General features: G+C 35.4%; 1 protein-coding gene across 1 annotated transcript in view; it reads right to left on the bottom strand.

Annotated features, from left to right (window-relative positions):
- LOC128210291 (transient receptor potential cation channel subfamily M member-like 2) overlaps positions 1 to 17520 on the bottom strand; it is a 34610-nt gene that overhangs the window by 10034 nt on the left and 7056 nt on the right. The window contains exons 8-21 of the mRNA XM_052914548.1: positions 15755 to 15952; positions 15272 to 15446; positions 14766 to 14934; positions 13965 to 14115; positions 13230 to 13296; positions 12290 to 12406; positions 11898 to 12028; positions 11120 to 11352; positions 9993 to 10136; positions 8966 to 9185; positions 7713 to 7853; positions 6996 to 7127; positions 6545 to 6680; positions 5155 to 5264 (exon numbers count right to left, since the gene is read on the bottom strand). Coding sequence (XP_052770508.1) covers positions 5155 to 5264; positions 6545 to 6680; positions 6996 to 7127; positions 7713 to 7853; positions 8966 to 9185; positions 9993 to 10136; positions 11120 to 11352; positions 11898 to 12028; positions 12290 to 12406; positions 13230 to 13296; positions 13965 to 14115; positions 14766 to 14934; positions 15272 to 15446; positions 15755 to 15952 — 2124 coding nt within the window. The remainder of the gene's footprint in view (positions 1 to 5154; positions 5265 to 6544; positions 6681 to 6995; positions 7128 to 7712; positions 7854 to 8965; positions 9186 to 9992; positions 10137 to 11119; positions 11353 to 11897; positions 12029 to 12289; positions 12407 to 13229; positions 13297 to 13964; positions 14116 to 14765; positions 14935 to 15271; positions 15447 to 15754; positions 15953 to 17520) is intronic.

The raw sequence follows: 17520 nt of genomic DNA, 5'->3' as shown, positions 1-17520 counted from the left end.
CTGGAAATATCACATGATAATTTTATATTGCTCATAAAAGGACTATCATCCAGCTTGAACTATCAAGTGATTATTTCACATGACTAATGAAAGCACTATCATCCAGCTGGTATTATCACATTATTACTAGTATTTCATATGGCTCATGAAAGGACTATTAACCAGCTGGAATTATCACATTATCATTTTATATTGCTCATACAGAAATTTGAGTGATTATTTCACATGGCTCATGAAAGCACTATCATCCAGCTGGAAACATCATATGATTACTTCACATGGCTCGTGAAAGCGCTATCATCCAGCTGGAAACATCATATGATTACTTCACATGGCTCGTGAAAGCGCTATCATCCAGCTGGAAACATCATATGATTACTTCACATGGCTCATGAAAGCACTATCATCCAGCTGGAAACATCATGTGATTACTTCACATGGCTCATGAAAGCACTATCATCCAGCTGGAAATATCAGGTGATTACTTCACATGGCTCATGAAAGCACTATCATCCAGCTGGAAATATCTGGTGATTACTTCACATGGCTCATGAAAGCACTATCATCCAGCTGGAAATATCTGGTGATTACTTCACATGGCTCATGAAAGCACTATCATCCAGCTGGAAATATCTGGTGATTACTTCACATGGCTCATGAAAGCACTATCATCCAGGTGGAAACATCATATGATTACTTCACATGGCTCATGAAAGCACTATCATCCAGCTGGAAATATCTGGTGATTACTTCACATGGCTCATGAAAGCACTATCATCCAGCTGGAAATATCAGGTGATTACTTCACATGGCTCATGAAAGCACTATCATCCAGCTGGAAATATCTGGTGATTACTTCACATGGCTCATGAAAGCACTATCATCCAGCTGGAAATATCTGGTGATTACTTCACATGGCTCATGAAAGCACTATCATCCAGCTGGAAACATCAGGTGATTACTTCACATGGCTCATGAAAGCACTATCATCCAGCTGGAAATATCAGGTGATTACTTCACATGGCTCATGAAAGCACTATCATCCAGCTGGAAATATCAGGTGATTACTTCACATGGCTCATGAAACCACTATCATCCAGCTGGAAATATCAGGTGATTACTTCACATGGCTCATGAAAGCACTATCATCCAGGTGGAAACATCATATGATTACTTCACATGGCTCATGAAAGCACTATCATCCAGGTGGAAACATCATATGATTACTTCACATGGCTCATGAAAGCACTATCATGCAGGTGGAAACATCATATGATTATATCATATGGCTAATTAAGGGACAACTCAAACTGTCTTAATATTATTCCTAGCTAATATTTCAGACATTCAAAAGAATATGGTGTTTCTTGCAGTGTTTTACCCGGTAATTCCTAGCTAATATTTCAGACATTCAAAAGAATATGGTGTTTCTTGCAGTGTTTTACCCGGTAATTCCTAGCTAATATTTCAGACATTCAAAAGAATATGGTGTTTCTTGCAGTGTTTTACCCGGTAATTCCTAGCTAATATTTCAGACATTCAAAAGAATATGGTGTTTCTTGCAGTGTTTTACCCGGTAATTCCTAGCTAATATTTCAGACATTCAAAAGAATATGGTGTTTCTTGCAGTGTTTTACCCGGTAATTCCTAGCTAATATTTCAGACATTCAAAAGAATATGGTGTTTCTTGCATTGTTTTTATCCATGTTTAGTTGACTTAATTAGCATATATGAATTCATGAACGTGATGGATCATGTGTCTTCTTTCAAAGCTTTCAATTTCTGGGTAAAGTCCTGCATGATTTAAACATTAAATATGGATAGCAGAAAAACTTTCCATATATTTAATTTACACGTGTTTTCTGATTCTGTATCACACAGTAGCCTTGTGTATACATGTGAAAGATATAGGAAATTTGTCCTCAGATTGAATTGTTTATGTGAAAAAAACGGTTGCAATTTTGAAATATATTTTAAAGGAATGTTATAAACAAAATTATTAGGTTGTGAGGTTGTATCACTTGGAGTTGCTTGCATAAAAGCCATCTCTCTCTAGATTGAAGGTCAGGGTCGATGTATCTTTTCGCAAGCAACGAGAAGTCATACAACCTCACAGATTAACCGACTAACATAACATTCCATATTAATCAATCATGCATACAGATATATGCATGGAACCTTCTCAGTATCATTCTTTTCACTTTTCCTCAAAATGTATCGGCAAATGTTTCTATTACCAAAGAGAAATTTCTTATCTTTTAAAAGAGTAATGTATCAGAAATGAAGTAAGGATAATCATTTTATATTTTTGATACAGTTGAACACCGCTATTCCGAACACCGTTTATCCGAAATTATCGCTATTTCGAATTTATTTTTCGGTCCCGATTTTACTCCTTCTTTGTTTACCTAAATTTTTGGTGTTTAATCCGAAACCACTATTACGAAATAATAGCTATTCCGAAGTAAAAATTATGGTCCCGATTTGGTATTTCACACCTATTTATCAATTCTTAATTCAAACCTGATCGTGTCATAGTTTTTCACACCTTACTGCGAATGCACTAGGGCATCGGCTTGAGGTGACAATGGAGCACAATTAGCGCTTGTTAAAGAATGACATTGCGCACGCGTATGTTACAAACATGGATGTCAGAAAATGAGCGATTCATTTCGGTGATGTAGTATATAATTACTGGTTAACGCAATTTGAATATCATTGGAAAATGTCATCAGATTCATACATGTCATTTTGTTTTAAATGTTTTATGTTGTTTTGATAAAGAAGTATAATAACGAATTATTATTAAACAATAAATCAACAAATATTTTTGTATACGAAAGATAACTCAAACCGAGTGCATTGTATTGGTAACGTGTAACCGACATTATAATTTTCACGACTTAGTATTTCACGTCATCTATAATCCGCGAATGCTGTCATTTGCGGAAAATTGTTAACCCGAAACACCGCTATTCCGAAGTAATTTGTTGGGTCCCTACAACTTCGGATTAACGGTATATAACAAGTGTAATAGCTTATGACGTTACATCATAAATATGATGTGCTTTAAAATTAATGATATAAATTGAATATCACACTCATGGTCATTCAATCCAAATTTATTAAACTTCTTTACTAAATTTGATAAAAACTCGCAAAGACTTGGTTTTTATTAATTTGGGAAAACCTGTTTAATACAAGAGCTGTCACAGTATGTGACGAATGCCCCCCGAATGTGACATTGACCTATAAACAAGGTCAGTACAAAGATCAAACACTGACCTTTGATGTATGCATGCGGATCTTGCATACGACACACAATCTTTATATGCCAAACACATGTGCCAAGTTTTTGTTGTAAATCTGTCATAAACTTGACAAAATTACAGACCGGTTATGACACCTATGTGCATATATGCAGCATTTCATAATAACATAAAGCAAGGTACCTTAAAGGTAGGGACATGGGTCTTGCATACGACATGTCGTCTTGGTATGTTGAACACATGTGGCAAGTTATTTTAAAATCTGTCCATACTAGAAAAAGTTACAGCCCGGACACGACAACCTATACTCTATGTCCTTATATGCAGCATTCCATTGTGAATAAACACCTAAGTGTGACCTTGACCTTAGAGGAAGGAACACGGGTCTTGCACGGGACACGTCATCTTGGTATGTCAATCACATGTAGCAAGTTATTTTAAATCTGTCCATACAAGAGAAAATTACAGCCCGGACACAACAACCTATAATCTGTGTACTTATATGCAGCATTCCATTGTGAATAAACACTAATTGTGACCTTGACCTTAGAGGTAGGGACACGGGTCTTGCACGCGACACGTCGTCTTGGTATGTCAAACACATGTGGCAAATCATTTTAAAATCTGTCCATGCAAGAGAAAGTTACAGCCCGGACACGACAACCTATAATCTATGTACTTATATGCAGCATTCCATTGTGAATAGACACCTAAGTGTGACGATGACCTTAGAGGTAGGGACATGGGTCTTGCACGCGACACGTCGTCTTGGTATGGCGAACACATGTGGCAAGTCATTTTAAAATATGTCCATACAAGAGGAAGTTACAGCCCGGACACAACAACCTATAATCTATGTACTTATATGCAGCATTCCATTGTGAATAAACTCTAAGTTTGACCTTGATCTTAGGGAAAGGGAAACGGGTCTTGCATGCGACACCTCATCTTGGTCTGTCGAACACATGTGGCAAGTCATTTTAAAATCTGTCTTTACAAGAGAAAGTAACAGCGCAGACAAGACAACCTATACTCTATGTCCTTATATGCAGCATTCCATTGTGAATAACACTCAGTGTGACTTTTACCTTAGAGGTAGGGACACGGGTCTTGCACGCGACACCTCATCTTGGTATGTCAAACACATGTGGCTAGTTATTAAAAAAAATATCCATACAAGAGAAAGTTACAGCCCGGACACGACAACCTATACTCTATGTCCTTATATGCAGCATTCCATTGTGAATAAACACCCAAGTGTGACCTTGACTTTAGAGATAGGGACATGGGTCTTGCACGCGACACATCGTCTTGGTATGTGGAACACATGTGACAAGTTTTTTAAAATATGTCCATACAAGGGAAAGTTACAGCCCGGATACGACAACCTATACTCAATGTCTTTATATGCAGCATTCCATTGTGAATAAACACTAAGTGTGACCTTGACCTTAGAGGTAGGGACACGGGTCTTGCACGCCACACGTCGTCTTGGTATGTCAAACACATGTGGCAAGTTATTTTAAAATCTGTCCAAACAGGGGAAAGTTACATCCTTGACACGACAACCTATACTCTATGTACTTATATGCAGCATTCCATTGTGAATAAACACTAAGTGTGACCTTGACCTTAGAGGTAGGGACACAGGTCTTGCACACGACATGTTGTCTTGGTATGTCGAACACATGTGGCAAGTTATTTTCAAATCTGTCAATACAAATGAAAGTTACAGCACGGACACGAGTTATTGAGCCGGACTCACGGACGGACGGACGACGTACGGTGCGATTTTAATATGCCCACCTTTGGGGTCACGAAAATCCATATCGAATGTTCGCTTATGTACTATTCTCTATGACTATAATTTTCAAGCTATCTATACCATTCTGCGTATCATGAACATCTTTGGTCCGAGCTGTCCATTGGCGATGTAGATCTTCATTATCCTCAAGTAGAAGATGATGGAGTTTATACAATATAAAATCTTCACCACTGAAACAGATATGTTAAGGCCATGGTGATATATATACTTTTTTACTTTTAATAATTTTAATAACACACACTCCAACTAACACTCCTTATAAGTTATAGGGTTCCTTCAAATCAAAGGGAATCATTCAAGATTTAAAGGTTCACATTAAGAAAAAAGATTTTGTGTGTAATGTGAACAAAATGCTTGTAACATTGATCAAACATCATTTATAATTAGAACATTTTTTAAAAGAATACCGGGGTAATTAAAAAATGTGACATAAAATTCTCTATTTTGCCGAAAAGTGTAAGTAATGCTATAGAATATCTAATTTTAAATTGTCTCTTCATTAACTCCCATATTGGAACGGTAATGGGCAGGCTGAGCTTAACTGTGCAATAACCATTGTGTGGATAAATAACAATACTATTTACTTATACACATACTTGTTATTGAACTTAGTCCTTGACAACATGGTACAAAACAGTTACATTACCTACTACCCTGATGATTGAAACTACATAACGCACCCCTCTAATTTGATTCACTCATAGAAGTCTTTAGATAAAACAACCCTCCAAAATGATCACTTAATAACCGTTTCTAGTTCTTTATTTTCTGCAACAAACAAATTAATGTTTCAATCAATTTTCTTTTCACAAGTATGATAAACGTTTGATTATCGCGCAGCAGTCAATCCACAGCGCAAACGTCATTATCGATTATCGAGTTATCACAACATCAAAGGTGCATATTTAACGACGCACCAGCTGTCAAGTCAAAGTGACAAAGTGACACGCGATTCGTGAATTCCTAATACACAAAATCATTTTGACATGTTTGAACAAATATACATCCGTTTTTTGTGAGGTAAAATTACGTTGACAACTAACAAATGTTCTCGATTTTTTGTCCGGTATCCCGAATTCCGAGGTTCCGGTTTTATGGGGATTATTTTACATTTAAAATAGAAGGGGAAAATCGGTACTCTGAGAAAAGTCCAGTATCCCGAGGATTCTGGTTTTGTGGAGATCCGGTTTAGTGAGGTTCCACTGTATATACTGAAGTCTCCATGTATAATTTCAATTACTCTGGTTTTGGGTGCAGTAACTCTTAGTTAGTATGTTGGCACATTATGGGAACACTTTTATAAACCCCTGACCTCCATGTATAGTATTACACCAACATAATCAGTTCCTGATGAACAATATTAAGAACTTGTTTCAAATCTTGTAAACAAACAATCACCATGGGAACACACAGTGTCATCAAAAACACCAAAGGAGCAGAGTTCACTCACCTTTATACTGATCACTTTGCGTGTGGAGTAGAAATCCAATGAATGCTAGCACAAAGTTGAACAGATCAAGCCACTTGAGAAAACCATACCAGTCCCGAATCTTTGACCAGATTGTTGGCGAGGGGAAGGAGATAAACTGGAAATATCCATGGTTATACAACGTAACAGCATGCTTTCAAATGCTAGTAATTAAATGCTTAAGTAATTATAAAAGTTTTTTTCAATTTCGATTTTTTTCAAAATGAAATTTAAGAAAAATCCTGATGTTATAACAGATGCCTGTGCATGGGCTATTTTGAAATGCCAAACTACATGAACTATGTACAAATCTAGTTTGTAAAATGTCCACAACAAAGTCATAACTGTTTTCACTAATTTCAACTAAATGTAAATTCGAAAATAAATTAATAATAATTCATACCTTGCACTTGAATATGCACAAGAAACTTACAGTGTGTATTTCATCCACAAAGAAAGAGAAGACCCAGATGACGATCACTATCTCCAGTGCCGTGACCTCATTCTTCCGAAAGTCCACCAGCACCATGTACGAGTGGAGTATCAGGAACACACCGTATAATATCTGTAACAATAACCATGGTATTATGTGAATAACACAGTAAAAACACGGTCACTGGGGTACAGGAATAAATTCATAGAGGGAATTTGTATCAGTAAAGATATTGGATGGTTATGTATTTCTCTGACTTGGGGCCAAAATTTATTCTTTAGAAATGGTGAAGCCCCAAGTTAAATTATCTAGTTGCGTCATTATCACTATGTACAGATTTTTCAGCAACAAAGTTTAACATAATACATCTACGTCTATAAGGCACATAATGACATTTTATCTTCACAATTTCAAGAAAATCGTGAAATCATGGAGTTGAAATTGTGAAATAATGAAATTGTAAAAAAAAGAAGATAAATTACCGTAGTGAAAACCCAAATCGTACTACATTTGGCAACCAAATGACAAGTCCTGCCAGATTTGCAAACCAAATGACAGTCCTGCCAGATTTGCAAACCAAATGAGACTTAGTGAGAGTTTATGTAGATTGATGCTTTTTTTTTTAACAGGAAGGATATTTTATATCAACAGACTATATTCATGGAAACAGCTGAAAGATACCCTTAAATTTGACAGATGAAATAACAATTATCTCACCATTCCATGAGCAAACTTTGAGAGTGGTGATGTGTAGAAGATGAACATTTTCTCTAGCTTGCTTATTTTCTTTCCTCCTTCGGCTTCCAGAATTTCCAGGCCAAAGGCCACATAGGGTGGGAATATCAGGCATAATATCATCTGTAACAAATGGAAGGAGGTTATTTATGCATCATGGTTAAAACACACATCTCAGAGATAGAAAGTTTTCTCCCACCTCAGATAAGTAGATCCAAAAATTTGACCATGCTAGAAATTCTTATCTGCAATTACATCCCTTGTTGAAGACCGTCATCTGTAGCATTATGGAAACCTTGTATTGTGGTAATATTAAGAATTCTAATTAATTATTTATCGCTTCAAATGGCACCATAAAAAAGTTTTCATGCTCTATTCAAGAAATAATTCTGCACTCTACTCAGAACTATTTCAAGAATGATTTGACTATTAACATAATCTAAGTTACTGAGCGCATATCCATGACAACCACGAATTATCACATATCTATACGCATTTATTTTCACTACGTACAAAAGAGTTCCAACAACAAAAATACAATTTTACTGTATTTTGTTTAACTGAGATGGGAGAAAAAGCATTGGTTAACCTCATTTCCGCAAAACACCCTACGCTAGGGTTGGGATGAACCTATCTTACACTCTCGGCCATGGAAGATACTTCTAATCTAGGCTCTGTTGGTATACACCAATTTATTTTAGCTCGATTGTGATGAAAGCTGATAGCTTATAGAATCACTCTCGAGTCTATTTCCTGGGTAGAAACCAGTACTGTGTCCTTTTTGAGAGACCATGAGAAAAAACCCATCAAACCCATAACCTCTTGGGTGAGAGGCGGACACCTATACCACTAGACCACTCTCACCCCTCCGGCACCCCCAGGATCAGTCGGTAAAACACCTGACTTGCAAGCTGACGTAACCTGTTGGATCACTGGACTAGTTTTTCGAGCTTGTTACAACAATTATTTTCACTATGCAACAATTTGTTTTTATTATCCAAGTCTCACTTCTACCCAATATCTTTTCTTAAATTAGAGTATAAAATCTAAATAGTCCTTGAAATGCTTTAGATTGCTTATATCCTACTTTTGCTGTGCAATTTTTGTAAAGCATGTATTAAAATAATGTGTTTGTAATTGCAGGAATAATTTAGATGTCTTAACAATTTTATCATGATAATACTTTTTTCATTCCCTCCAAAAAGTATCCTAATAATCTTATGTTCAAATTTTACCTTTGTAAGTGTAAAAAGAATCCCATGTTTCCAATACACGTTCATTGAACTGAAACATGTTGGACTGGACAGGAAGGCCTGATCTGAGGCAGCGGCGGCAATCTGCATACATGACATCTGGTTATAGCTGGGTGACTCGCGTTCAGCTATCATCATAGCCTTTCCTGGGTCATTGTGGTGGCATTCGTCTAACACATTGGTTGCCAGCAGCTCAAAATCACTGAAATAATCAAGACAAAACATACATATTGTTTTAGTTAATATTTAGTATAGTCAGGCTGGGATAGGGTAAACATTATACAAAGGGGCTTGTCAATTTATTGAGTCTTGATAATAATCACATTAAAAGCTCTAATTGCTAATGTTACTTATTTAAGATACATTTTCACTGAAAATCCAGCAGTACAGGCTTAATTTATCTGCTGTTATATTAGGTGTGACAAATCTCCATTCACACCAGCTGGTGTACCAACAATTCATAATGGACAACTTTCAGTAAAATGCACACTTATATAGGTATATTTATTTATTTATTAAATTAAGAGTAAGAGTGGAGTTGAACCACCCAATGTCATCAGTTGAACAAATGTTGTTTTTCTTCTTTTTAAAAATTCTTTCAAAATACTAGTAATAGGTCACCAGGCATCCTAAATTCACATATTGTACACCATTGCCCATATTGAATATAATTACTTATCCCTAGACATGCCTCATATGATAAATTATTACATTCAGTATATTGGTCGGCTATTTTTTCTGCCCAATCAAAGTACTTAATTTCTAATTTTAAATTTAAATTAATTCTTAGTTTTGTATTGAATATTTCTCCAGATATCCTAAATTAAGGAAGACAATAAAGTGTTTGAAAGCTGTTATATATCCTCCATACAACTTTTTATTTCATAAGCTGGTGGATCCTTTTTGCAATCAATGGACATTTAGACATTTCTATAGATTTTCAGGTATGACTATGTCTCTTTAATAAAAAGGAACATTTTAATTATTCCTTACTACAAACCCTACTCACGATTTTAGATCCTTGAAGACAGTTTGTAGGTGTGACTCGTGTTTTGGTAGGTATTTAGACATGGTCTGGTACATCTTGGTGGCCACCAGGGCGCTCGTTACGGGCTCATCACCCAGCTCCCAAAACAACTTCGCCATTCTCTCCCTGGGATAAAGGTAACATAAAATAGTTACAATTGTCAGGAGATGAAGCCAGGGTAAACTGCTGATGACGTTTGAGGTATGAATTGTACAATGACATTTTGATACTGCACATGTCTAAATCTGAGGGTCTTTCACATGATTTGTCGCAGACTACCTACTAGTAGTATCTTACAAACTAAAGAAACACCTACAAGGAGGTACATATTCTGAAAATGAATGTGTTGAATACAAACAACATCAATTATTAATCATATCAGTCTCTGAAGATCCTTAATCCTTTTAGAACCTATAAACGAGAGTTTTAAAAATTAAATTAAAGCGTTGTAAATAGGATCTTATATGAGAGGCCATTTTATCATAATACAAAAAATTATGAAACAACTTTAGTGGAAAAAAAAGCAATTCTTTGGCTATTTTATAATATTTCATTTAATGAAATGTTGTATTACATGGCAACGACTATCACGTGCAAAAGAAACGATGTCATTTCAAGTTATATTACTGCTTTTAAACTCTAGTGTAATATTATTTATACCAATCAACTATTGTTTACACGGGTTTTGTCTGCAATTGAGCGAGTAAACACGATCAAATATCAACTATGAAGTGATTAAATTTTCAGGCATTATTATTTCGTAATATGATTAACTGTTTCGGGTTTATTGAAAATTATATCTTGATATTATTGTGCCTTTAACACAGATTTTCATTTTAACAAATTTACTGTACATTTACAAAGAAATTCAACAAACACATACTTAGTAACTGAATACATTTTAAAATTAATGAAACATCAATGAACAAGTTTTTTTTATCAGTTCACAGTCATTTTCTTTTCACATATGAGTACGGTGTTGATCCAAAAGGTTATTGTGATTAAAGATCGTGTGAGGTGTAATAAACAAAAATATGTAGTGGCTGTATTACACGCAAAACAAGCAACGTGATGTGATAAAACATGCCCTGCGAGGCTAACACACTTACTGCTTCAAAAGCAGAGCCCAGGCAAGCAGCATCTTGTACGGATGTTTGAAGTGACGTTTTTTCTGGTCAACTTTCCCTTCATCAGTTTCTTCTTCTTGGTCAACAAGAAGCTCTTCCATGGTGTCATATTTGTCCAGGAGTTTGAGAAGTAACAGGCGGACATTTTCAAGAGTCAATGAGTCCTTTCCCGTCAACCGGTGGAGTATTTTGTACAGATAGTTATGTTTTGGCACCTATAAAATTATACAGATTCAACATTAGATATGTTGTTCCCATGTACCAAACCATGATGAAAGTGATTCGTTAAGACAGTAAATTGCATTTTAAGTCTTAACAGTTATGTGTAGATAGTGAACCACAACAAGAAGGTCATATAGTGATTATGACGTAAGCGAACAATAAATATATGATGTCATAGTTTCTTGTTACTATAAATAGAACTGCTGTTCCCATGATATAGCTGCGTCATGCCATAAGGAAATAGAAGCTTCTATTTTTTAATAATGCTTGATACCTTCTGACATTAATCTCACATTATATTATAGTGATCATGGGTACTCTTCTTTACTGTGTATAACATATTTGAAAAGAAGCTTTCTATTAACCCCATCTCTGCATGTCACTGTATATAGTCTTATATAGTAAATGCAGAGTCATATCTCTAAAAAGAGTAAAACTTCAAAGGCTATTTCGATTAAATAAAAAGTAAAATATAAGTGGGACTTAGCAGGTTATAGGGAGAAAAAATACAATTATGAAATACTGAAATCCTACTTACAGATTCATACAGTTTTTCGAGGACTTCGTAGGTGAGGTATTCCTTCATGACAATGCCCTGGTGCAGGATCAGTTGTACAAACTGTACCTTGTGCGTGGTCAGAGCCTCGGTCAAAACACCCTGAAGGCTCTCTGTAGGGTAGGAAGGATTTAGCTTAGGGCAGTTTCAATGTGGCTGGGAATTGCAGTCATTAATAACTCATGTCCCTTTTTGGCATGCAAATACACACAGTAGACAAGTCGCATGGTGGGTCAACCCATTTTACATTTAATGGGCATAGGCTGACCTTTATCAACTCTAAAACAACAACAAAGTGGTAAATATCATTCTTAAGACATACTTGCCATCAATGTTAATCAAAATGTAACTAAAAACATTAACATTTTTTTTACCAGCATTCCATAAGATGTCTTCTCTAAATATTTCCTCCTGTGCAATATCTGAGCGGTCCCAGGCAAGTGCTAGTTTAAGCTGGCTTAGACGCTGTGCTTCATCAGTACCTTGCTTGGCTGAAAATGAACAAACATTATCATTAATATTTAACAGACTGAAAAATATGTAGCTGTTTCCTCGAGAAATCTAGGCGAGCAACTTCTTTTACTAAGCCCCCACAAGAATACTACTAATAGCAGAGCCATCAAAAAGAGGCATTACACAATAATTATTAAAGCCCGAGTTATGCACCATGCTTTTCTTCTGTGCATTGTCTCATGCATCATGTTAATCAAGTTTTATATATATGCAAATCTGCAAACTTTTTAGTCAAATGGCCAAGTTTTTGAAAAGTCATGACTCTACAACGCCACTGAAGATGACAATAAAGGCCAAAAACCTTTCACAATAGCCCCACTTTCTTTTGTCGAAATACAACTTAATAACTGAAATGTCACCAGAGTGAAGCTATTTTTATGCATTTTATGAAAATATTTAAATTACGTAGAGGATAATTGTCTGAATCAGTGTAATATAGCATTAGCAATATATTTCACCAAGTAAGCACCAAAAGATAAATTTAAAGAAGTGGCTTTGCAAAATGTAAAATATATATTTTTGTTCCTTAGCAGGTGAAATAGATGGTAACCTTACACTGAACTAGTTGTAGTTTTTATTTCATGCCATTTAATCCATAAAACTACCAGTCAATTGATATTTAATTGGAAAATTGTGCCAAATTTCTTTCCAATGACATCATACGGAACATGACAAAATTGCTTGTTTCTCCAAAAACTGAGCATAACATTTGTTTTTCAAAGTGGTAAGTTTATCAGGATATAATACATCAGCCTTTTTTCAATAAACCACCGAAAATCATGAAAAATATTGAATACATACCTTTCAATAACACTGAGAGAATAGCGAGATCCAAGTCTTCATGTTTGTTCATGTTGAATATATGAAGCTGTAACAGAGAGAGGGAGACAATAACAATACCTCTCTACCATCATGCACTACTGACAGAATACAAGGACTTGTTGTGTTAACATTCATTTATAATCCTTGAAAGAACCATTTACATGAACATGATACAAGGACTTGCAATACAGAACCACCCAAAATAATCACAATTCCAATAATATTAGCTACAGCAGCATTCAAGTTCAATAAATTTATTTTTACAGTGAGGTGTAAAAAGTAAATGTTTGATTGCACTAACCCCACCAGCCCTATTTTTTCCTCCCAACCATATGGTTTTTTTTGGCTGTAGTATGGATTTATTTCGTATATTCAACAAAAAATATTTTTGAGTGACCATGTTAAATTTTGGAAATTTTATGTTTTACATTTTCTACAATAGTGATATACATTGATATAGGTCAGCTTGGTAAATAATCCTGGTTCTCAGATTTTTTTTTAGGCCTACCTACCTAACCTGTATTTTGTGGGAGATGTTAGTGAAAACAAAGGTTATATTTCTTTTCCCATAATCAAAAACTACCACATTTCCCTTAACTTTCTTTTCTTATTACTTCATATGTTTATAAATACAATTCAAACAATGTCCTAAATATGAATGGTCCATAGTAAATTCAATTTCCATCCAGCTACAATTGCTCCACATGCACCTACCAGGTCTGCGCGTACACAGCAGCGATGGACGGTTTCTGTGATTGTTTTCAACTTGCTAACGTATTCCTCCGGTTTCCAGTTTTTGCTGTAGGCTTCTTGAATCTTCCGGCGCAGCTTCGGTTTATGCTCTTCTGAAAACACCCTCTCTCCTCTGCAAGTAGCAAACAAATTCGCTTAAATGTAACAATCAGTTTAAATGTTCATCTTCTAACACATGATAATGCCATTACTCTCTACAAATATTTTGACATATAATTGAAAAAGATTTTTCAATCTGGATGTAATTAAGTTTGGTGGCATACTATTTTTATCAGGCCCCGATTTCTCTAAACTTCTTAAGCTTAACAGGCTTAAGTAGCTTATTTCAATTAGCCAAAATACATACTTAAATTGAATTTTAATAAATGAAAAATGGTGTATTGTGATTATCATAAAGATTATTTCCATCTAAAGTGTAAAAACTCTTAAAGAAATTAATATTACGCAATTTACTGGAAACCAAAAATATTGAGATTAGCTTAATCCTGTTATAAGGGACTTAAGAAGTTTCGAGAAATTGGGGCCAGGTCATTTATTAAAGGATTGAATTTTAATGTGTCTCAACAAATAATGGTGCTGCAGATTTTATAATCTATTTTTCCCAAGGTATCTCAACAATGATTTAATTCCTCTGCAATTGAAATTTGCTGGTTCTAAAACATGTTTGGGTTTTAAATTAATGTCATAGTGTAATTGTACGGATACAAATGCTTGATTTGATAAAATATTTTTTTAGGCACAATCAAATTTGTTGATACTTACCCGTGAGACTTGGTGTGCTTGTATGCGTATGCCAGAATATCTGCGGCACGTCCTGTACCATCACACACGACCACTGGGATGTTATGTTCTAGGGACTTGCATGCATCCTTGATACTGTCAACACCACCTTCAACCACCACCAGCACGAGGGGAATTCCTAAGCCTCCCTCTGGAAAAGATGAAGTAAAAATAAAAATAAAAGCCAACACAAGGGGAATTCCTAAGCCTCCCTTTGAAAAAGATGAATTTAAAAAAGAAACAATGACCAACACAAGGGGAATTCCCAAGCATCCCTCTGGTAAAAATGAATTTAAAATAGAAACACTGGTCAAAAACAGGGGAATTTCTAAAGCCTCCCTTTGGAATAGATGAAATAAAAATAGAGACAATTGTAAAGAGAAGAGGAATTCCCAAGTTTTTCTCCGATGAAATAAAACCATTAACCCAAAGGCATAGATGATACAAAAGCTATGACAATGCCGCCATTATTCCCGCTTAAAACATACCTGATTCTGGTTGGGATATTTTCTGCTCCAGCTGAGCCCGTATTCCTGACACACCTCCGTATTGTACCCTGTATCCGTCGTCAACGAAGATAAAGTGGGTGTGGTCGGGGTTCAGAGGCACAGCAGAGTCGTGAAGGATAACGTTACTGGTTCGATAGTTGGCATTGTACTTCCCCTAGAACAATTGAAGGTTAATAGCCATTTAATAAATTAGTAAATGAAAATTTGATCATTATATAACACTTATCATGTCTTGTTTGGACATAAGTATCGGGGTACATAATAAAAAAAATTCAGGATTATTTTTTCCTTTTTTGTCTTGAATGGAAAAAGAAACCTTCATATCTGCATAAAAATTGTACATGGATTTTAATGCATACAAGCTTGGCATTTGAAACAGTAAACTTTCACACGCATCTTAATTTTGTTAATATTGAAATCAAGAAATTCAGACTGATACAATATATTCTACTTCAAACTCACCTCATTATTGTTTCCTTCCAAAACCTTTCTATCTTTCACATATCCCCAGGGGGCGATGCCGATACAGCGCAGCACGTGGGCCATACGATCATCGTCCCAGCAGAACGACTGCCCCTGCCTAACAGCCTGACCTACAGACTTCATCACGCCCATGTTGAATCCGGAGGTTATTAGCCATGCCGAGGTAGTCTTTGCTGCCTGCAATTATAGAACAATCAATATTAGAACATTGCACTATGTCAGTTTTTCTGCAAAAAATATATTTTCAAAACATTCAATATATTCTTGAAAGAATTTTTTAAATACCTAAATATTGCTGTCCACTGCTGTTAAAAATATTATTTTGTGCAGTCTTAAAAGGATAAATCACAAAGAAATTGAGTCAACATTTGTTAATAGCATACTGTATGTAAAATCATTATTGTTTAGCAATTTTCTATTTCTCTGACCATGGAGAGTCGCCATCCAAAGGTCTCTATTAAAATAAAAGGGTTCCTCAAATACATAACAATCTGATTACATGTAACTTTGATGTGCAAAGTAACCAAAAATAACTCCATTTTTATAATTATAAAACTGTGCTTATAGTCTGCTGCTTCCTGTAGAAAAGAGTCTAAATCAAAACAGCATGTATTGAGATTGTCCCTGTAGTTTTCACTGGTTTAAAAAAAACATGTGAAGCACATCTGATAATTTCATAAAATAAAACTTTGTTAACAATGCATGGTCTTCAGAAGTAAGGAATAGTTTATAGTCTTTACCTCTAGTAAGAACACAGTAAACCTGTCGCGAATGCAAGGACTTGACCAGATATACAATTTGTCAATTGTGACTTGTGAAAATCTATTTTCTATTTTGATAAAAAAACAGAGCACTGCCAAGCAAACACTCAATCTTGTATGTTATATTTCAGTCAAAAGGGGCATAACTCAACAATTATTGAAGCCAGAGTTATGTGCCTTGCTGTACATGTGCCTATTGCCAGTGGCAACATATGTACCAAGTATCATTTTTGAATATCTCAAACACATTTTGAGTTATGGTCAAGGTAAAACTAGAAATGTGTCCATAGGACACGGATGCCCCCACTTCGATTTTTTGTCACAGAAAATAAGCCATAATGATTATTCAGGATAATCTGCACATATAGGATAAGTTGAGTTGAGTTGGGTTTTACGGCATCGCAAGACTGTATAGGTTATATGGCGCCATTCAGGCAGGAAAAAACTTGTTGGATCCACATTGGACACATACTTTTCAAGAATTAGATTGGAAACATATATTTTTGAAGTATTTTTGGCAAAAAAGGGCCGTAACTCCTAAATGACTAAAGCGATTTCCATGACTATCGAACTTGATCAAGATATTATGGTCACAAACATGTGTTTAAAGTTTGGTGAGGATTGGACAAACAGTTTTCAAGAATTAGATTGGAAACATATATTTTTGAAGTATTTTTGGCAAAAAAGGGCCGTAACTCCTAAATGACTAAAGCGATTTCCATGACTATCGAACTTGATCAAGATATTATGGTCACAAACATGTGTTTAAAGTTTGGTGAGGATTGGACAAACGGTTTTCAAGAATTAGATCGGAATATATTTTTGAAGTATTTTTGGCAAAAAAGGGCCGTAACTCCTAAATGACTAAAGCGATTTCCATGACTATCGAACTTGATCAAGACATTATGGTCACAAACATGTGTTTAAAGTTTGGTGAGGATTGGACAAACGGTTTTCAAGAATTAGATCGGAAACAATCTTCGG

The sequence above is a fragment of the Mya arenaria genome, chromosome 12, assembly GCF_026914265.1.
Source record: "Mya arenaria isolate MELC-2E11 chromosome 12, ASM2691426v1".
Lineage (NCBI taxonomy): Eukaryota > Metazoa > Mollusca > Bivalvia > Myida > Myidae > Mya > Mya arenaria.
This window is presented reverse-complemented; position numbering and strand designations above follow the sequence as displayed.